Raw genomic sequence first — 22,590 nt, 5'->3', positions numbered from 1 at the left:
CGGCGTTCAACCGCCATGCCGTCAACGCAGCCGCGGTAAGTCTTGGAACAGACAAGGTCCTTGCTGGAGCAGGTCCCTTCTTAGAGGTAGAGGCTACGGATCCTCCGTGAGCATCTCTTGAAGTTCCGGTTACCAATTCCTTCTTGGCCAATCCGGAGCCACTAATATAGTGCTTACTCCTCTCCATCTTATCAATCTCAGTACCTTGGGTATGAGAGGCAGAGGAGGGAACCCATACACTGATTGGTACACCCACGGTGTTACCAGAGCATCTACAGCTATTGCCTGAGGGTCCCTTGACGTGGCGCAATACCTGTCGAGTTTTTCCCAACGGTTTATAATCATGTGGAAGACTTCTGGGTGAAGTCCTTACTCTCCCGGGTGGAGGTCGTGCTGAGGAAAACTGCTTCCCAGTTGTCCACTCCCGGAATGAAAACTGCTGACAGTGTTATCACATGGTTTTTCGCCCCGCGAAGAATCCTTGCAGCTTCTGCCATTGCCCTCCTGCTTCTTGTGGCACCCTGTCTGTTTACGTGGGTGACTGCCGTAATGTTGTCCGACTGGATCAACACCGGCTGACCTTGAAGCAGAGGTCTTGCTAAGCTTAGAGCATTGTAAATGGCCCTTAGCTTCAGGACATTTATGTGAAGTGATGTCTCCAGGCTTGACCATAAGCCCTGGATATTCCTTCCCTGTGTGACTGCTCCCCAGCCTCGCAGGCTGGCATCTGTGGCCACCAGAACCCAGTCCCGCATGCCGAATCTGCGGCCCTCTAGAAGATGAGCACTCTGCAACCACCACAGGAGGGATACCCTTGTCCCTGGTGACAGGGTTATCCGCTGAAGCATCTGAAGATGCGACCCGGACCATTTGTCCAGTAGGTTCCACTGGAAAGTCTTGCGTGGAATCTGCCGAATGGGATTGCTTCGTAGGAAGCCACCATTTTTACCCAGAACCCTTGTGCATTGATGCACTGAGACTTGGTTCGGTTTTAGGAGGTTCCTGACTAGCTCGGATAACTCCCTGGCTTTCTCCTCCGGGAGAAATACCTTCTTTCTGGACTGTGTCCAGGATCATCCCTAGGAACAGAAGACAAGTCGTCGGAACCAGCTGCGATTTTGGAATATTGAGAATCCAATCGTGCTGCCGCAACACTACCTGAGGTAGTGCTACACCGATCTCCAACTGTTCCCTGGATCTCACCCTTATCAGGGAATCGTCCAAGTAAAGGATAACTAAAATTCCCTTCCTTCGAAGGAATATCATCATTACGGTCATTACTTCAGTAAAGACCCGGGGTGCCGTGGACCATCCCTACGGCAGCGTCTGAACTGATAGTGACAGTTCTGTACCATAACCTGAGATACCCTTGGTGAGAAGGGTAAATTTTGACATGAAGGTAAGCATCCTTGATGTCCCGAGACATCATGTAGTCCCCTTCTTCCAGGTTTGCAATCACTGCTCTGAGTGACTCAATTTTGAATTTGAACCTCTGTATGTAAGTGTTCAAAGATTTTAGATTTTAAAATCGGTCTCACCGAGCCGTCTGGCTTCGGTACCACAATAGTGTGGGATAATACCCCGTTCCCTGTTGCAGGAGGGGTACCTTAATTATCACCTGCTGGGAATACAGCTTGTGAATGGCTTCCAAAACTGCCTCCCTGTCAGCGGGAGACGTCGGTAAAACAGACTTTTGGAAACGGCGAGGGGAATACGTCTCGAATTTCAATTTGTACCCCTGAAATATTACCTGAAGGATCCAGGGGTCTACTTGCGAGTGAGCCCACTGCGCACTGAAATTCATTGAGAACGGGCCCCCACCGTGCCTGAACTTGTAAAGCCCTAGCGTCATACTGAGAGCTTGGCAGAGGCGGAAAAGGGTTTCTGTTCCTGGGAACTGGCTGATCTCTGCAGCCATTTTCCTCTCCCTCTGTCACGAGCAGAAAAGAGGAACCCTTTTGTCCGCTTGCCAACCAGGACTGCGCCTGATAATACGACGTCTTATTTTGAGAGGCTACCTTTTTTAAGGCAATACTTCCAAATGCCGTTTGGAATCCGCATCACCTGACCACTTTACTGGTATAATTGGACAACGCACTTATACTTGATGCCAGTCGGCAAATATTCCGCTGTGCATCATGCATATATAGAAATGCATCTTTTAATTGCTCTATAGGCAATAATATACTGTCCTTATCTAGGATATCAAATTTCCAGTCAGGGAATCCGACCACGCCAACCCAGCACTGCACATCCAGGCTGAGGCGATTGCTGGTCGCAGTATAACACCAGTATGTGTGTAAATACATTTTAGGATGCCCTCCTGCTTTCTATCAGCAGGATCCTTAAGGGCGGCCATCTCCAGAGAGGGTAGAGCCCTTGTTCTTACAAGCGTGTGAGCGCCTTATCCCCCTTAGGGGGTGTTTCCCAACGCACCCTAACCTCTGGCGGGAAAAGGTATACTGCCAATAACTTTTTAGAAATTATCAATTGTTATCGGGGGGAAACCCACGCATCATCACACACCTCATTTTATTTCTCAGATTCAGGAAAACTACAGGAAGTTTTTCCTCACCAAACATAATACCCCTTTTTTTGGTGGTATTTATATTATCAGAAGAGTGTAAACTTTTTCCATTGCCTCAATCATGCAATGTGTGGCCCTATTGGAAATCACGGTTGTCTCTTCACCGTCGACACAGGAGTCAGTATCCGTGTCGGCGTCTGTATCTGAGGTAACGGGCGCTTTAGAGCCCCTGTATGAGACGTCTGGACATGCACAAGCTGAGTAGCCGGCTGTCTCATGTCAACCACTGTCTTTTATACAAAGCTGACACTGTCACGCAATTTCAACAGTACATCCACTCAGGTGTCGACCCCCCAGGGGGTGACAACACTATTACAGACACTCTACTCCGTCTCCTCATCATTTTTCTCCTCATACATGTCGACACAAACGTACCGACACACAGCACACACACAGGGAATGCTCTGATAGAGGACAGGACCCCACTAGCCCTTTGGGGAGACAGAGGGAGAGTTTGCCAGCACACACCAGAGCGCTATATATATATACAGGGATAACCTTATATAAGTGTTTTTCCCTTTATAGCTGCTGTATTGTTTATACTGCGCCTAATTTGTGCCCCCCTCTCTTTTTTAACCCCTTTCTGTAGTGTAGTGACTGCAGGGGAGAGCCAGGGAGCTTCCCTCCAACTGAGCTGTGAGGGAAAGTGTGCTGAGGAGATAGGCTCCGCCCCTTTCTCGGCGTCCTTATCATCCGTTTTCTTGTATGTTTTGGCAGGGGTTAAATGCATCCATATAGCCCAGGAGTTATATGTGATGCATTTATTTTAGCCATAAAAGGTTTTCTATCGATTTATTGCGTCTCAGGGCGCTGCCCCCCCAGCGCCCTGCACCCTCAGTGACCGGAGTGTGAAGTGTGCTGAGAGCAATGGCGCACAGCTGCGGTGCTGTGCGCCTACCTTTATCTGAAGACAGGAAAGTCTTCTGCCGCCGATTTTTCCGGACCTCTTCGCTCTTCTGGCTCTGTAAGGGGGCCGGCGGCGCGGCTCCGGTGACCCATCCAGGCTGAACCTGTGATCGTCCCTCTGGAGCTAATGTCCAGTAGCCTAAGAAGCCCAATCCACTCTGCACGCAGGTGAGTTCGCTTCTTCTCCCCTTAGTCCCTCGATGCAGTGAGCCTGTTGCCAGCAGGTCTCACTGAAAATAATAAACCTAAACTAAAACTTTCACAAAGAGCTCAGGAGAGCCCCTAGTGTGCACCCTTCTCGTCGGGCACAGAAAATCTAACTGAGGCTTGGAGGAGGGTCATAGGGGGAGGAGCCAGTGCACACCAGGTGATCCTAAAGCTTTCTTTAGATGTGCCCTGTCTCCTGCGGAGCCGCTATTCCCCATGGTCCTTACGGAGTTCCCAGCATCCACTAGGACGTCAGAGAAATAGGTATTTTTGTTTACTTATCGTAAAATCTCTCTCTCTGATTCCATCTGGGGGACGCTGCGCACTTACTAATGGGTTAGAGTGTGTGGGTAAGGAGTTTGGCACAGAACCTATAGAAACTAACCCCCCCCCCCCCTAGCCCCTCCCATCTCCAGCCTGACCAACAAGCACCTCAGTTTTAGTTTTGTGCCTGTGGAGTACAGACACAGTTTTTTGCCTATAGTTTTTAGTTCATTTTTTTTGTTATTTTGTTTGGTTATTTGAGGTACCTAGTCCCTGTATACAGGTGGCAGGTACAACTAGAGTGGGGTTAGCTAGAGTGGATCGTAAGGGAGGTTACTTTCTCCCCGCTGCCTGCTAGACAGTGACAGACGCGCAGCGGTGGACGGTCCTTCTATTGAAGGGCATTCTCTTCCCGCCTTGATGGTTCTGCGCGCACATCCGCCCACTTTCTGTGTGAAAGGTCTTATGCACGCTGGCGGGGCTCCAGTACGGGGGATGCTGCGCAGCTGTCACACGCATACATACTGGATTTCTCACTCTGTTTTCTTACAGACGGGTACAAGCAACGCAACAGCAAGTACTATATTATCAGTGTGTTTAGGATGGCTGCCCTGTCTGTATTTGCAGACACTATACTTTAGTGGGACACTCCTTACTTATAGTGGGGTTCACGAATAGTAGCTACTTTACCCTGTTATTACACAGGTGGGGTACATAAATATATACATATAATTTTCAGGGCACATTCTTAGATTTTTTCTTTTTATTACTTATTACTGTTTTATGGACACTGGTAAAAATAGTAATATGGCCAATAAACCGGACAAGTCTGCAAAAGGGAAAGCAGGTTGTTTATTTTACGTGTTCACAATGTGGTTCCAAGCTTTCAAAAGGTAGCACGGACGCGGGTGCTCTCTGTACTACATGCTCTGGAACACCGGTAGTGGACCAGCAGGAAGATTCCGCAGATCAGTCTATGCCTCTGTGGGCCAAGAACATGGCCGATGCCATATCAGATTTGCGTCAGTCCAGATCGGGTACTGGTCCTGTCAGACTCCAGAGGAGCCACTGTGGGCGAAAAATATGGGTGTCTGTCTGATTTAACTCAGTCCTCACAATTGTTCCGTTTGTCGGTACAGACTCGTCAATCTCTCCACTGGTGGCTTCACAGCCACACTCTAACCAAGGGAGCTCCGTTCACTATTTGGTCTTGGATGATGGCCACCACGGACTCATGGGCTGGGGAGCAGTGTTTCAGACTTATCATTTTCAGGGAGTCTGGACCAGTCAAGAATCGACGTTACAAATCAACATTTTGGAATTGAGAGCGATCCGGTATGCTCTCATTCAAATACAGACCATGGTCCAGGGTCATCCAGTGCGTATTCAGTCTGACAACGCCACGGCAGTGGCTTACATAAACAGGGCGGAATTCAAAGTTGGAACGCCATGAAAGAAGTCTCTCATATTCTCCAGAGGCGGGAGGAGTTAGTTTCCTAGGTTTATAGGTTCTGGGCCAAACTCCTTACCCACACACTCTAACCTATTAGTAAGTGCGCAGCGTCCCCCAGATGGATGAAAGAGAAAATAGTGTATACAGACGCAAACGAACATGTTAAAGCTATGGACCACTGACGTTAGGGAAATGTGAGTGCCAAGTCCCATAGACAAACCAACAAATAAAAATAATGTATACAGACGCAAACGAATGTGTTAAAGCTATTGTGGCAAAAATAACAATGCTTATCTTGAACCCTGTGAAAACGCTAAGGGCATTGACACAGATGTGAATGAGCAAAATGTTTTGTATTTTCTGTGTTTGCATGGGGTTTCTCTGGATGTGAATTATTAATTATACTCTGAATTATAGTGGTGCTAACTAAATAAACCATAATAAATAAATAAAATTCACTTGTCCAAATGCACAGTGTTCACCTGCAGACTTTGGATCTTCCAGACGTTTCTGGATCTGAGATGTCAGATTTTCAATAAGAGAAAACACTTGGTCACACGTTTTCACAGGATTCTTTATCGATTCCATAGAGTTAATCAGAGACGTGCTGCTTGTGGGGGCCAGCTGAGAAACAACAGAAAGAAATAACTGTAGCACATTTAACACAAACAAAAACACATAACACATTGATAAAAACAAGCCATATCTGAAAATTAATATGAAAATTAAGTCAATATGGTCCGACACATGCAATGGCTGAAGAGGTGAAATAGTTAAAGTCCAAAGGTGAACATTTAGAAGAGAAATTATCATTTATTTATACAACAGTACCCAATGGCATAGGGGTCACCATACCACTGCCACAGGTCTGGCATCCTGACCTTTATTTAAAAAAAAAAAAACATTACTTTTGAGCAAATCTACAGATGTGTCCTCTTACATCCTTGCTGTAGTCTTTGTAGTCTTTATTTGCGGGGTTTTCCACGAAAATGCATCTTAATGTAATAGAATGCACAAGCAGCTTCTGCTGATTAAAATGATATGCAGCATGCCTACAATAGATTCTGTGTGGTGACTGCGTCCGTATTTGCTTACAAAATGCTCTGCTACAGTGTTTTCCTGGAAAACACTAACGTTACATTTCGGATGCAGATACAGCTGCTATTACACACAGACTACAGGCACGTTGCATATCATTTTAATCAGCAGAAGCTCCCTGTGCAACCTATGCACATAGCAACGCGTATAAGACGCAATTATGTCAAGCAAAAAAAAAAAAATGCCCGATGTTAGCAGAGCTGCCTGACAACTGACGGCTCACTCACGCCAAGCATCTCTCGATGTCTTGGTGCATGCACAATGCTAATATGCATTAAAAAGAATGTGCCTTCTTTGTTCCCTTCCCCCAATCAAAGCCAGCAAGAGCCATTCATTTACATACAGTAGTGTACCGGTTTTCCTGGAAACAATAACGTTTCATTTTGGATGTAGATAGCGCCGCTATTACACACAGAATTGTGAAGTGCATGGTAACTATCAGCGATACCACTAGGCCAACATAGCCACAGATATGTACAGTACAGTAAAGTAGTTCTTGCACTATAATGTATTTCAATGGAGATCTCACGCATGTGCAATGGTGATTCTTGCACTATAGTATTATATTGGACACCTCACGCATGCGCAAATAGAATTTTAATTACCTACTGGTAAATCCTTTTCTCGTAGTCCATAAGGGATATTGGAGAGACTTAGCATTATGGGTATATAAACGGGGTCCAAAGGAGCCGGTGAACTTTAAAATTCTTCACTGGGTGTGCTGGCTCCTCCACTTTAAGCCCCCTCTCACAGGCAGTTATAGGTAAAACAGTGACCACAGACATCACCTTCAGGCAATGTTAGGGGTGTGCGGTGTGCTGCGATTGAGACAGCCAAGGCGCAGTGCCCCGCTGTACAACAACCCCTCAGGACGGTGGTCCTGCAGCGGGGAAGCGGATCTGCACCTCGCAAGGCCGGTGAGCGAGGCTACATCTGTAGCATTTCTTACACAGAAACAACTGCAGTTGCACACAGAATTTAGGTATGCCACATATCATTTTAATCAGCATAGTCTGCTTGTGCATTTTATTTGCATAGCGGGAAAAATGCACAAAAATCCGCCTGGCGTTCGTAAACGCAGTCACGACTAGTTGTGACTAGAAGGGCTGTTTAACAAGACTGCAGTAACTATGAGGGAAGACACATCTGTACATCTACAGCTCTCGATCTCTGCAGTTATACTTTGGATTATTCTTGATCACACTTTTATTCAGAATTTGTGAGTTCCTTTAGTACATACTACAAAGTGACCACACCGAAATAGAAATAATACCCTAAACTACCTTCTCTTGGTCCTCCTCGGAGAATTCGGCATTCTTCTGCATTATCTCATGGAGATGTGCTTTCACTTTTTGCTGGCAGCTGCTTAAAGAGTCACTGTCACTGTCCAGAAGGCCGTTCATGTTTGCACTTTTAACCATCTGGACCAGGATAGGGGTAAGCTCTCCTTCCAATGCTAAAAGACCCTGCAGACATTGTGAATAAAGCACCATCTCATTGTTAATACATATTAGGTGTGTATATGTTAAAGCTTAGAGTGCAAATTAAGATCCATGGAACAATTTGTGAGACACTGCTAAATTCAACTCCTCTTGCATACTTGTGAAAAATGGAACATTTATCTGAATCACTACTGCTGGGCTACTAATGGTGTTTGGGTTAATGTTTTCTATAATAAAAATGAAGAGCTAACATTTAAGTTACATAATATCAGGAAAATGTCCCATTTCCCAAGCCGAGCATCCAGGCAGGCGCCAGTGCTTACTGCGAGAAAGACATGAAATCATTATGGGGTATTTTTAGCATTGCATATTATGCTGGTAACAGTGTACTAAGCAAAACACTGGAGCAGAGATAGCATATTGCAGATGATTTGTTATATTCAAAACACTATGTACAGTAAGCATAGCTGATATGATGAATGTGACTGAATTTTGTAAGCACCTTTGCAAAGGCGGCCGCAGTCATCTGAACCCGTCCTTCATCAGATGCATAAATCTTCAGGTCATGGCGGTAAGTACTGTGCAAGCGTAGGAGACCACATCCTGGAAAGCCTGCATAGTCTCCTGCAATGTATCAGGGAAGTCAATGTTGTGATCAAATGCCATATACACCGGTTTGTTATGGAGGAAAATAGAACAGATCTGTGCTGTGTCACAACAGGGGCTGCGTGTTGATAACAGAAAATGATGTTAAATACCTAAAAAGCAAACCGTTCCGGACTAAAATCCCATCCGGAATTCCTAACAAATTACGTAACCAAAGGAACACAAAAAAGTTATGCTAAGAATAGGAAAATATCCAACTGTAGAGTGCCCCCAACCAGTTCTGTGCAATCACCTCTAGCGTCGGTTCGGATATGCTCAGGCTCTCATTGACTAAGGTGCAGTAATTTACACATGATATTGCATTGCTTAAAGGTGATACATCAGACACTTTAAACTAAGAGGTTCAAAGAAATGTAAAAAAATATCATCAGCGGTGGCCATTTGTTCCCCTTTAAATGTGCAAGTAGATGATTCAGACTTTTCCAAGCTGGTGGGCACACTACTGTAACTGGTGGCGATCAGTCATTCAGAACATAAATCTAGAACCTGTTGTGCTTATGGCCATTGAAAGAAGACATAGATCTACTGAGGGGCTTACAGCAAAAGGTTAAATAAGCATAAGAACCATTTTTGCAATGGTTGGCAAAGTACAATAAAAGATTTTGAGACCAAATCCTGTCACTCTGGTACCTGGGTGTAGTAGGGTATGCTGGCGGCTGGGCTCCCGGTGGCTAGCGTACCGGCGCCGGAATCCCGACCGCCAGCATACCGACAGCTGGGCGAGTTCAAATGAGCCCCTTGCAGGCTCGCTGCGCTCGCCACGCTACGGGCACAGTGGCACGCGTATCTATTCTCCCTCCAGGGGGGTCGTGGACCCCCAAGAGGAAGAAAAGGTGTCGGTATGCCGGCTGTCGGGATTCCGGCGCCGATATACTGTGCGCCGAGTTCCCGACAGCCGGCAAACTGAAGACCACTGGTAACGTGGTGCTGAATTAAAGATCACACAATGATTAGAAATTTAAAACGGAAGTAATGAGCTGAACTACATAACAGTTTGAAATGGCAATTTAGTTGATTTACACCAAAATGGTCTCAAAACTGATGTTCATGCTAATTAGCCGGGCAGCAAAGTCATCGGCAAAACACGTAGATTAGCTGGTATTCGGAGTGGATGACTGCAATCTCCAAGAATATGTGGCTGACCGCAGTAACAGGACTCCATGGGACTGGGTTAATTGGCTTCAGCACAAAGAAGCTGAAGCTGTCCAATTTGGTGATACAACATGCATGTATAATTTACATATAGATCTAGTTGCTTAGAAATAAGTGACTGGATGCAATGTACATGGGGGTAACATACAATGCAAAGCATCGTTTTTGTGGGAAAGAGAGATGCATTTCAGGGTATATGCGGGTGCCAGCACATACGCATTTAAGCCCAAATGGGTCTTCACTGCATATGTGCTGTTCCCACGCAAGCTCAGAGGAGCATAAAGGGCAATGCTGGGCCCTCCTCACCTCTGGTTCCCCTACAGCTGTGGATGAGCAGCTTTCCATACACCCTGCATTACTTAATTCTTTCATTGACAGACATGTTCCTATTCAGAATTACCAGTTGTACAAACCGTGTGTACCGTTCACAGCTATATTAATAATCAACAATTAGTATAGGTTTTAGCTGTACTGTTAAAAGGAACATACAAGGTCACAAAGCATTCACAGAAGACACCCAATTAGAACGGAGGCTCAGAAGTGTCAGAGGAACTACAAAGTAAATGTGTTATGTACCTGGCATGACATTTTTAACTATAACATGTAAAAAGATAGGGGCCAATACTTGAAACAACAGTGCAATAACCGATGCGGTTAGCAAAATAATAAATAAAAAAAACATTTAGTTTGAAACAACCTCAAAATCTATAGAGGTTTATAATTTAAAACGTGCTTTTGGTAGCACTAAAGTTTTTTTTTTTTTTTTTTAAATAATCATTACGGATGATGTAATGGTTATTTTTACAGCCTCACAGAACTGAGGTCTCGGGTTTCATTCCCACCACAGCCCTAAAGGTGTGGAGCTTGTATATTCTTCCCATGCTTGCTTGGGTCTCCTCCCACAAACCAAAAATAAGCTGGTAAGTTAATTGGCTTCCGACAAACAGTAACCCTAGTCAGGGCTGCAACTAGGTTGGGGGCATGCGCCCTGGGTGACGGATTTCAGGGGCCGCAGAGACCTCCATCCGGCTACCTCAGCCAGGTGCTCCTCCTCCCCATGACCAGTGCTGGACTAGGGGTTAATGGCGGATCCATGCAACCACTTTGTCCTCTCACAGCACTGCACTCATCGAGACTGTGGCAAACTTTACAATCAATCTAAAATCCTCACAGCAAAGCACTGCTTGACAATCAGGATTTTAGATTGATTGTACTAGGGTGTATTCAATTGGTGTTGGCTCCTCTCCAACGGAGAGGATCCGACACTGCACTATTCAATTTGCCGGCATTTTCGACTTAGTCCGTTTTCGACAATGCCGATACGACTTTTTTTAAGTCGAATCGGAATTGTCGAAAACCTGATGAAAATGCTCGCAAATCGGACAAAATAAGTGGATCCGCGCCTAATACGCCGATCCACGTGTTTTCTGACAAGTCGGAAAAAATGATACTTGACTTGAATAGGTCGAATCGAGATTGGACCTAAAAAAGAGTCAGAAACTGTCATTTTACCGACAAGTCGGGAACTCCGACAGTAATTGAATAGACGCCATAGTCTGCCACAGTCTGAATGAATCAAGTGCTGAACAAAGCACATGATCCTGTAGGGGCAGTGGATTGTTGTGTGCAGAGACCTGATCCTGGATCCTGCCTGCTACGGTTGACGTCAGCAGGGTGCGGTGTGCTGTGACTGGTGGCAGCCTGCATCTTCATCAGTGATTCAGTGTGTGTTAACTGTCTAGTTCTTGCACGCTCTCTCTCCCTCCCCCTCTCTGTCTCTGTCTCCTCTCTTTCCTTTTCACCTGCCAAATTCTCTTTCTCCATTACCCCACTGTTTCCCCTCTCTCCCATCTCTCTCCCTCACCCCTCTCTCTTCCTCTACTCTGTCTCCCTTACCCCTCCTCTATCTCCCCCCCCCCCCCCCCCACTCCTTTCTCCCATCACTTTCTCCCCAATCCCCCAGCCCACGGTCCCTTTTATATGAACTGGTGTCAAAGGGCATTACTACTATGAGGCATTATGTATATAAGGTGCATAAGTAGCATACGGTGTATAAGGGATACTACTGTGTGGAATAATGTGCTATGTAGGGCATTACTATTGTGTAGTATATTGTGAAGAAGGGACCCTGTTGTGTGACATAACGTGTGGTGAAATGTTAATTTTTTTGGTGTGTGTTTGGGGGTGCTAACTTACTGCCTTGCCCCGGGTACCGAACATCCTAGTTTCGGCCCTGCCCTACTGTGTGTGTGTCCATGTGATAGGGAATATAGACGGTAAGCTCCACTGGGGCAGGGACTGATATGAATGGCGAATATTCGATGTAAAGCGCTGCGGAATATGTGTGCACTATATAAATAACTGGTCATGAATAAAATAAATCTAAAACTGAAGTAGACAGCACTGAGATAAAATACTTATTGCTTTGTGACATGCTATAAAGTAGTTTGCAGCATTTACAAGGAGGATAAGTATGCAATGTAAAGCTGCTAACTGAATAATAATGTGCAATGATCCAATATGACACTTCGCATGCTATAAATGGACTCGCTCCTAGGTTTATCCTGTATCACAAATTGGACATACAACAATCAAAGCTAAGAGGGTATTGTTAAAACTATGTAAACTCCTCAAAAATTAGTTGCATGGCACTGGATACAGTGCCTTGTTTAGTTGGGAAGGAGGGAAGGGATAGCCCCGATGCAGTTATAGGGAGTGTGCAAATCACATCGGCACTCATGGCTCTTACCGGAGTCTACAGGAGAGCTACAGCCCAAAGTCGGGGTGTTACCATCTACCAGAATGATATATTGATAAATAGAGAGGACAAAGGGTTAATGGAGGCCACAAATTTTATTGAATCAGAGGATAGGTCTAGCTTCACTAGAATGCAGAATTATTATTAACAGTTTCTTATATAGCGCAGCATATTCCGTTGCGCTTTACAACTGGAACAACAGTAATACAATACAACTGGGTAATAACAGTCAGACATATAGGTAGGAGGGCCCCGCTCGCAAGCTTACAATCTATAGGGAAATAGGCATTGATACACAAGGATAGGTGCGCTCTATTGCATAATGGGAGTGCCAGATTGCTACGGTATTCAATGGTCACACAGCCATGTTGGCTTGGGGTCAGGAAGTGAATAAAGTTAAAGTGAGTAAAGACAAAATATGAGAGGTTAAGTGTAGACTGTATAGAGGGGAGTAGGATAGGGTAGGATAGCTTATGAAGGTTATGTGAGCGGTTCTGGAACTGATAAACTTGTTTGAAAAGGTTTTTAGGGAATGCTTGAAGGATTGGAGACCAGAGGAAAGTCTTATTGTTGATGGGAGTGCATTCCACAAAGTGGATGCAGGCAAAAAACAGTCCTGTAATTGAGAGTGGAAGCGAGTAACACATGTGGATGAGAGTCGTAGATCTTGTGCAGAAAGGAGGGGTTTGATTGGGAGATATTTTGAGATAAGGTAAGAGATGTATGTTGGTGCTGTTTGGGTAATAGCCTTGTGTGTAAGTATTTTCTATTGAATAGTGTAGAATACTGGTAACCAATGAGTGGACTGATAGAGCGGATCAGTAGACGAACGGTTGACGAGGAAGATCAGCATCTGCATTCAGAATGGACTATAGTGGTGAGAGTCTGCTTTTTCGAAGACCAGTAAGGAGCCTATTGCAATAATCAATGCGGGAGATAATAAGAGCATGGATTAGAGTTTTCGCAGCGTCTTCTGTAAGGTATGATCGGATTTTGGATATGCTTTTTAGATGTTTGTAACATGATTTTGAGACAGATTGAATGTGGGGAAAAAAGGACAGGTCATAGTCAAGGATGACACTTATGGCAGAGAGCTTGTGAAGTACAGTAGGGTTGCGTTATTAACAGTGATAGAGATATCAAGTTGGAAACTATTGGTCGCTGGATATGTAATTAATTCTGTTCTGGAAATATTAAGTTTGAGGTGGCGAGAGGTCATCCAAAATGAAATGGCAGAAAGGCATTCAGTAGGACAATAAGGGATATAATGAAAAGGGTTAGACAAAGAAAAACATAAAACCTAGAATAAAAGAATGCTTGATTAAGAAATGAAAGAACAGAACATGTTAATAGTAAATAAAACATAAGAAATGAACAAGAAAGAGAAGCAGGAATAAAAGTAGCACACAAACATCCTAAGACAGGAAACGGAGGAACAGATGAAGATCAGACAGAAAAGTGTGGAGGAATGACGAGGAAACTATACCTTGCCCTCCAGGGTACATACAGCGAAATGCCCGTCCCAGCTCTTCTGCCTGTACTCGCCCAGCTGGTGTCAGTTCACCACCCCATTTCAACACTAGTAATAGAGAGGGAGAATCCTTCCGAGCATCTATAAAGACAGACCATTATGAATAGGCATTTCAGTAACGATGTACATGAGAAAACGTGGTCACCAACATTTTATCAGTTCAATAAATCATTCGAAAAAGTGTCAAGAGGAATAATCAATTCCATGCTATCATACAGAGACAGGTGATGCATTCAATAACATGCCTTCGTGGTCTCACCTTCATCTTCGCTGGATGACTTTGGATGCCCATGGGGCAGATAGGTCAGCTGCACTTTCCTATTAATACCAGAGAAATGACCATACCTGGGAAGGAAAATACATGAAACTAAAAATCCAAGGAAAAAGGTGTCCCTGAAACGTTGACCCCATGAATGGTTTACATTTACCTACCAGAGGTTAGGAGAGGCACCCCAGAGGCTGCTATCTATTGGAAGGGAGTGCCAGGCTATTATATATATATATATATATATATATATATATAACACGGAAGGTGTGTGGACCGGCACTCCCACTTGTTGAGCAATGAACTCTGGTGCACCCTGGCTAAACGAGTAACACCAATATTGAAAAAATGCAGCGGCACTCAGGGGATTACAATAGCAAAAAATCTGTGTATTAAATCACATCATAGTAAACCAGCGTTTCTGGGTCAGTACTCACCTTGACAAAGGGGTACACTGACCCCGAAATGTTGGTTTACTATGGTGTGATTTAATACACTGATTTTTTGCTACTGGAATCTTCCGAGTGCCGTTGCATTTTTCAATATTGGTATATTGACCCCTGAAGACGGGGTCACGATCCCCGAAACGTTGACTAAAGCACCCTTTGATTTCACCGCTTTTAAGTCTCCTGAGTGCCGCCTTATTTCAACTTCTTTGCATACACGGGCTGCAGGCCTGGATGGAGGGCACCGGAGCGTTTTACACCAACAGCTGTATACCAGTGAGTGCCGGACTTATTCTTTATATATATATATATATATATATATATATATATATATATGTATATATATATACATACATACATACATACATACATACACACACACACACACACAGTATGCAGCTAGTTTCTGGATAATGCGCATTGGAAACTTGTGTAGTTTACACTGTATAATTGCTTCTAATTCACCATGAGATACAGAGGGCAGGATGTAATGGAGTGCGTGATGGCTGGAGCTCTCAGATTCCGGCCGAACTCGTAAGTTTTTTTTAAAGCCGCAAACATTTAGAAAGCAAAACCAATCTGTTTTTGCCTTATAAATGTTTGCTGCTTTACAAAAAAAAAATAAAATAAAAAAATACGAGTTCGGCCAAAATATCAGAGCTCCGGACGACTCGCACTCCATTACATCCAGCCTAAAAGGTCTAAATCCTTCATATACTGGCCATTTGTACATGAAGTGGAGGGTGAAATGGATAGCCTTTCCAGTCCTTTATCAGACCAGCTCAGAAAATCATTCACAAGTAGTCACACATTGCGCTGACACCGTCCACTCAGGTTAAATGTATTTCCACCTAATGGTTACAAAGACCTTGCACAGCAGATTCTTACCAGTTTACCATAGAACATACAAGGTGTGACACTGCTCATGTGGTGAGTGAGCAGGAGGAAGACTCAGAAACTACAATCACAGTTCCCTGGGATAGACTGCTGCGTGGAACAAATCAGTAATATTTATGGGTAAAACAGATGTGACCTCATACATCTAGCCACAAAATGCCACACAGTGGAAGATGCCTGTCATGAGTGAGTTGACAGGTTCTGTGCGGGTTCAATTCCTTATGCCGGCAGTCCGAATACTGAAAGCGGCATACTGACAGTGAAAATCCAGACTGAGGATTCTGTCCCCCTAATCCTTCCCTCCCGCAGCCTAAACCCAACACTCCCTCACAGCCTAACCCTAATCCGTCCGCCTCCCCCTGTACACCCCCACGCGGCTTACCTGTCTTGCACATTAGTATCCCGGCGATGGTCTTCTTAGCTGTGTCGGGATCCCGGCATCGGTATTCTGACTGCCAGGATCTCGAACGGATCACATTCTGTGCAACTCCGCTAATGTTGGGCGTCTTATCTGCCGAAAATGCATTTTAGTTGCAATGTGATGTGGCTAGGATGCAACTAGAGACTGTGCTGATCAATTTGATATGCGACACTCGTATATCTGTGTGTGACTGAGTCCGTATATGAAGCATAACAGAACTTGGTACTGTATGGGAAAAAAGCCATGGCCGCTGCATTACAGCACTTCGTATGCGGATTCAGAGGGTTGAGTATGCGTCAGCATACCGACGCCGGGATCCCGGCTTGTAGATGCAAGGCGAGGGGGGGGGCGACCGCTACAAAGCCTCTTGCGGACTCGGTGTCGTGGACCGGTTGGTCGGCATGCAGATTGTCAGGATTATGATGGGGCGGTATGTAGGTGCTGGTATTGTTACCGGCTGTCTCCTACCGGTCACATAACTACATCCTGATTCAGAGAATCAGTCATACACAGATATACAAGTGTTGAATATCAATTTAGTCAGCACAGTCTCCTGGTGCGTAGGGTTAAATTCTCCAATTTTGGCAGACATGCCCTTATTAAGCGGTAGTCCACAGAACAGTTAGTGACATGCAGTAAAATAAATCCCTACTGATTCACTTTTTGGATAAAGCTAAAATGTCTACACCTGCCCAATGAAAATATGTTAGCGCTCTATTAATTAGAGAATGGCTATAATGAGGCACTAAGCCTATGGAAACTGAAGAAAGTCCACCTGAGCAAAGGTTGATTAATATTTATTTTCACATGATTTCAGACAGAAAAGAAATTCACACCTTGTAAGTGATTGCCAATTAAAAAAAAATAAAAAATCAGAGTTCGGACAGCACCCCACACGGTCGCTTAACTCGGGCGTTATTACTTCCTGCCCCTACTACAGTATTACTTTTAGACAGATGGATAAATGACACAAATTAAATAAATTAGATATTGTCCTTTCATTTACATGTTTATATTGTGCAAACCTGACACACTAGTCCTCTCACTGCAACGGTCTTAAAGGTGTGTACACACGGTGAGATTTTGACTTTTTCGATACTCACTGTGCGATAGGGACTATGGTCAGTATTGCAAGCCTAGATGACTGTGCTTGCAATACTGGCTATGTGCGATTTTGACTAAGTGCCAATTTGACTATACTTTTATACTAGATAGTCAAAACTGACTTGCCTGCACAGTCTATCTAGGCTTGCGACACCGACCCCACGGAACTGCGCATCGGGATTGAATCGGGATCGGAAGGTGGCTTTCACACACCTTTATAGCTCATAGCAGTAAATAATGTTGACAGCAGAGGGTGCTGTGTGCACATAAAGCACTTTGAAAGCAGGCACCTAACCAGAGACACCATTTATAGGAAGACTACTTGCACACCCCTGCTTTGGCCAGTGTAAAAATGGTGTTCTTGCTTACAAGCATGGCATGGAAACTGATCTGAATCACAGATTGTGCCCGTCTCTTCCAGCCACATAATAAATATTGCTCATCCCACTTGGCATAACCACAACGATAATGTTATCATGCTTCAACCACTGCTATTTTGATACATTTATGTAAAGGGAAGACACACACAGGCCCTGCCCTGTGTATGAAGCAATGCAGTGCATTTCTTCACAGCAAGAGGCTGATGCAAAGGTGATGCGCCAGGAGGAAATGTCTTTCCCCTTAGCTGGCATGTGGAGTGCCACATAGATAACCATAACAGGAGTATGGCGTTCCTGAGGGAATGATACCTGTGTGATAGGCATGCCTAGGTAGATAGAGCTGGCAGCATTCTGCCCTCTGCTGTGTATGAGATCAGTGACAGGCAATTTCCACCCACCCGGTTTGTGGGTCTGTACATGTATCTTTACGCGTTGGGACCCGTCCCCGATCTTACCGTTACAAAGTAGCAGTGGTGAGCAAGTGGAGCTTTATCTCCTCCAGGGGGCCCATTAATCAAGAACTGAATTTCCAATGCGATCTGGGCACGATATCAGTTCTCAGTATCGCATTGCGGGATGCGATTCATATAGTGGGATGTATCATTCCAGATTCACAGGAAAAGGGGCTTCAAATTGAGCTCCTCCCTGTGATGTGCTCTGAGTGGAAGCGGGACTCCTGCGCTTGTGTGGACCTGGTGACAATTAACATGGAGGGTTCTGGGGCAACAGTCTCCCGGTAATATTTGCAAAGTGTAGCCCATAGACTACAGCGGGCTAACGCCATCATTAGATGGCGATAGCTGCGGGGAACAGTCTCTACAATGCATTCTGGAGCTTGGTAAATGCGGCAGCAGCATCGAATCCCCCGTAGAAACTTACGGACTGTGGCTGCTGGGAGGAATGAAGGAATCATAGCAGATCTCTCCAATGCTGCGTTCACTCAGTAATACACTTGGGGATACTAAATACAGTATTTCTGGTTATTCCCCCCCCCCCCCCCGTAAATGGGTGTTTTGTGGCATAAGATGCAAATATTTATTAATAAATGGGCCCCAGGAGAGTACATTGATGCCTGACCATGCCAGCAGCCAGAGGAGCACCAGACCAGCAACGGAAGGGTTAATGGTCCAGCATGTGTGTACACATTGACACTGGGCAGGCTGCTACCTTATGTACATATCCGTTTCTCTCTTCAGGCACACACTTATGTATGGTGGGTGGCATTCGCAGATGGCTATCCGTTCCTCCTTTCTCTTGCTGTTCAGCCACTCTGTCTCATCATGTGTGTACGGTACAGTGTCCACCGATAAACCCCCCCCCCAAAAAAAAACAAAAAACCTCATCTCCTATATTATTATCCTTTTTTTTTTTATATTGCGCCACATGGGATCCGCAGCGCCCAATTACAGAGTACATAAATGAAAAATCAAAACAGGAGAATAGTGACTTACAGTTGAAGACAATATAGGACAAGTACAGGGTAAACAAACACTGACATAAGTATCGGGGTGGCAGAAAACCGTGGGATTAGGTGCAGTCAAGGACGTTTAAGTAAGAGAAGGATAAGCACATGAGGGTTGAGGGCCCTGCTCACGAGAGCTTAAATTCTAAATGGTGCTCATTGTAGTTCTACTGTTTATAGAACTGCTTCATGGGGTATAACACTGACCAATGTAGATGGATGGAGATTGTAATACACTGTACCGGCATTCAAGGTTCTATTTAGGACAATACGCATTTTAATTCGGACAGAATACAATTTTTTACAAATAAATTCACAAAAGTGATAATGCACATTTTCAAGTGAATTAACAATAATCTCTTGAGGGGAGACGGGCCCTGATAAAAGCCTATCCTGGCCAAAAGCTGGAAGCAGACTGAAAGCTTAGATTAGGGCCACACATAGCGGCCAAGCGGGTCCTACTGAACGGGACCCGCTTGGCCGCTATGTGTGGCCCTACCCTTACGCCATGCCTATGCTTCCTGGTTCGGCGTATGTAGGCCTACTGCACATGCACGTCATCGGGCAGATGAGAGGAACCGGGAGAATTCCTCTCTGAATGAATTCCCGACACAGTAGCCCATAGGCTACTATAGACTAATAACATGGCCAAGTCCAGAATGCAGCTTGTTAAATCCGGCTTCACAGCAGCAGCCAGAGAACCCTGTGAGTGGAAATAGAGGGACTGCAGCAAATGTCACAGATATCTGCAAAGGTCCAGTCATGATACTGTAATTCCCGGGGATCTTTAAAATTTGCGGGTATATTTGGGGAATATCCCGCAAATGTTTAATAATTATGTCCCTAAAAAACTGTATGGCACATATCTAGTTTGTTTTAACAGTTACAAGGCATTCCGCCAGCCCCCGGCCCCCCCCATAAAACAAACTAAAAGTCCCCGACTGGCAGTTACTACCAAAGGTGGCTGAGGTAGGAGACAGGCTATGATGGCATCATTGTGTCAGTATAGGCAGAACTGTCGGCAGTGTGTACACATACATATTTGATATCACACCATCGAAGCTGATGAAAATTTAATTGCACATAAAATGCGATATCTTCATCTGATAAAACACGATCGAAGGTGTGCACACACTCTAAAGATATTGCATGAACAGGCCGGAAATTGAAAGGACGACCCGACGCCTGTACAAGTGTGTACCCAGCTTAAGGGACCCAGATGTTGATGGATCTGAAAAAGCCACTTACATTTCCAGAACTGTTTTAAGCTGTTCCAGCTTGGATTTTCGCTCTTCAATCTCACAGTCATTGTGGTTTCCAAGTTCTGATAGGAGCAATCTTGCTATGTCCAGCACCTCCTGTTTAACAAAACCCATGATTACAGGCATTATGGAGGCAATAAAAGAAAAAGGACTACTACTGCGAAAGTGTAAGTGTATTATATAACGTCTCCTAAGTAAAATGAGGCCATCCTTTACTCTAAATTATAAGAATTGTAATTAGCAGAATAAGGCCACTGAGGTCAGTGTTCCAATTGGGTGCCTGGGTGATGGGTTATTTTACTTAAGCAGAGAAAACAATATGGAGGCTTCCATTCATATTAATAAATGCAGCTATAGAACACAGGTGATATCTCTCCAAGCCAACTGTTACCCTTTGCACACTAGACAGACTGCAAACCTACAAAGTACAGTAATTTACCTAGCAGAACTTAGTACACCTGACCTTAACTCAGAAAAGCATTATACCTGCAGTTGCTCTGGCTTCTTTAGCTTCAACTTTCCTGTTTTGTAACCATCATGATGTTCAAATAATTCAAAGAACCTGAGTGCACAAAAAGACGATCAGGAGTAAAACGTCTTGCTTACAACTTTGCAAAAAAGACCTCTGCTGCCAATCAGGGGTTCCCTGCAGATCTATATGGTTGTCTTAGCATCACTCACTTACTGCTCATTTGGGTTTATGTTCCAGAAAGTCATCATATACTTTTAAGTATAATATCCACAGAAAATGCTACTTTGCTAATTATAGTTAAACATACAGGTTTTGGGCCACCAGAACTTTTGTGGAATTGTGCAAACTGTAACATATATATATTTAAGACATGAGAAACAGACATGTTAGCTACCAATGCAAATCTAAAATTGTCCTGTCTAAAATATTTACTTATTGTGCAGAAAATAATATGTAAGTCATCTTAATACAGAAACCCTCTAGTACAGAGTTATCCCAACTCCCCCATTACAGTCCAGGTTTTAAGGGTATCCATGCTTGAGCACAGGTAACTTAAATAGTACATCAATCAAATTGATTTTACCAACTGGACTCACGCATGGATATCCTTAAAACCTGGACTGTCATGGAGGAGTTTGGGAAACTCTGCTTCAGTGTCTAAATAAAAAAAACAAAAAACAAAACAGAGAATGAGATATAAAATTACTTATTAAAAGTCCCACAAATTGTCCTGGTTATTTTCTCAAACCTCAGAATCAACTTTATTGGCCAGGTATACAACTGTATACCCGGAATTTAATTCCAATCCTAGCCGAAGAGTTAAAGTGAATTCCATTCACCCCCATTTGAAAGTAATAGCTAGTGCCCATGTGCAGTCAAATACTGCAATCCTGACCCCTTAGTGAACCCTCTTGTCAGAGGTGCCTGAAGAACTGCAACTTTGAGTCCACATGAAGGAAATAGCGTAGACTTCAGGCAAAATAAACAACACTCGAATACCACATTATAAAAAGTTTTATTGGATGTAAATTTCCTTTAAATATGTAACAAAATGTATCATATGTAAAGTAGAGGGTATCCGGACTCCAGGTCGACACACTTAGGTCGACACCAGTTGGTTGACACACCTTAGGTCAACACTGCTAATAGGTCAACATGGACAAAAGGTCGACATGAACAAGGTCTCGACATGAGTTTTCACAATTTTTTTCATTGTTTGAACTTGTTCATACTTAACGATCCACGTGGACTACAATTGGGAATAGTAACCTGTGCCGAACGCAGCGGTAGCAAAGCAAGGCACCTTGCCCGAAGCATGGCTTACGAAGCGAGCCATGCGAGGGGACACGGTGCACTAACTGGGGTTCCCGGTCACATTACGAAGAGAACACCAAAATAACATAAAAAACTCATGTTGACCTTTTTTTCTGTCGACCTTGTTCATGTCGTCGATGTCGACCTATTTGCAGTGTTGACCTAAGGTGTATCGACCAATTGGTGTTGACCTAAGTGGTGTCGACCTTGAGTCCCAGACCCAAAGTCGAGTATGGACAATCATGTACATTAGTAGGAATGTGCCTAAGCTGTATTACCTAGAATGCCGGACCTCCATCTTCATCTTCTGCTTCGGTGTGCGGTCCCCGTGCCGGATTATTGCAATCACACATCGTAACTCCATCCTAAATCATTACATAAAAATATAGGTTACCTTACTATACCTCTAGCATCATTTATTTGTGCATATGCAAGAAGTCTAGTGGTTGTCTCACGTTTGTCAATGCATCCTTCAACTGCAAGAACCAAATATTTTTCTTCTT

At 44.3% G+C, this 22,590-nt stretch overlaps 1 protein-coding gene across 26 annotated transcripts in view; it reads right to left on the bottom strand.

The window, feature by feature from the left end:
• PPIP5K1 (diphosphoinositol pentakisphosphate kinase 1) overlaps window positions 1-22,590 on the bottom strand; it is a 281,975-nt gene that overhangs the window by 160,519 nt on the left and 98,866 nt on the right. For 19 of the 26 annotated variants that reach the window (XM_063925882.1, XM_063925883.1, XM_063925886.1 and 16 more), the window contains 9 exons: window positions 22,366-22,452; window positions 20,788-20,863; window positions 20,288-20,397; window positions 14,324-14,409; window positions 14,020-14,145; window positions 12,525-12,569; window positions 8,460-8,581; window positions 7,799-7,981; window positions 5,900-6,041 (listed from right to left, as the gene is read on the bottom strand). In XM_063925882.1, the coding sequence (XP_063781952.1) occupies window positions 5,900-6,041; window positions 7,799-7,981; window positions 8,460-8,581; window positions 12,525-12,569; window positions 14,020-14,145; window positions 14,324-14,409; window positions 20,288-20,397; window positions 20,788-20,863; window positions 22,366-22,452 (977 nt within the window). The remainder of the gene's footprint in view (window positions 1-5,899; window positions 6,042-7,798; window positions 7,982-8,459; window positions 8,582-12,524; window positions 12,570-14,019; window positions 14,146-14,323; window positions 14,410-20,287; window positions 20,398-20,787; window positions 20,864-22,365; window positions 22,453-22,590) is intronic. The other 7 variants (XM_063925889.1, XM_063925897.1, XM_063925899.1 and 4 more) reach the window with 1 other exon arrangement.

Source organism: Pseudophryne corroboree, chromosome 6, assembly GCF_028390025.1.
Source record: "Pseudophryne corroboree isolate aPseCor3 chromosome 6, aPseCor3.hap2, whole genome shotgun sequence".
Classification (NCBI taxonomy): domain Eukaryota; kingdom Metazoa; phylum Chordata; class Amphibia; order Anura; family Myobatrachidae; genus Pseudophryne; species Pseudophryne corroboree.
The sequence above is the reverse complement of the archived record's forward strand: the minus strand, read 5'-3'. Positions and strand labels throughout refer to the sequence as shown.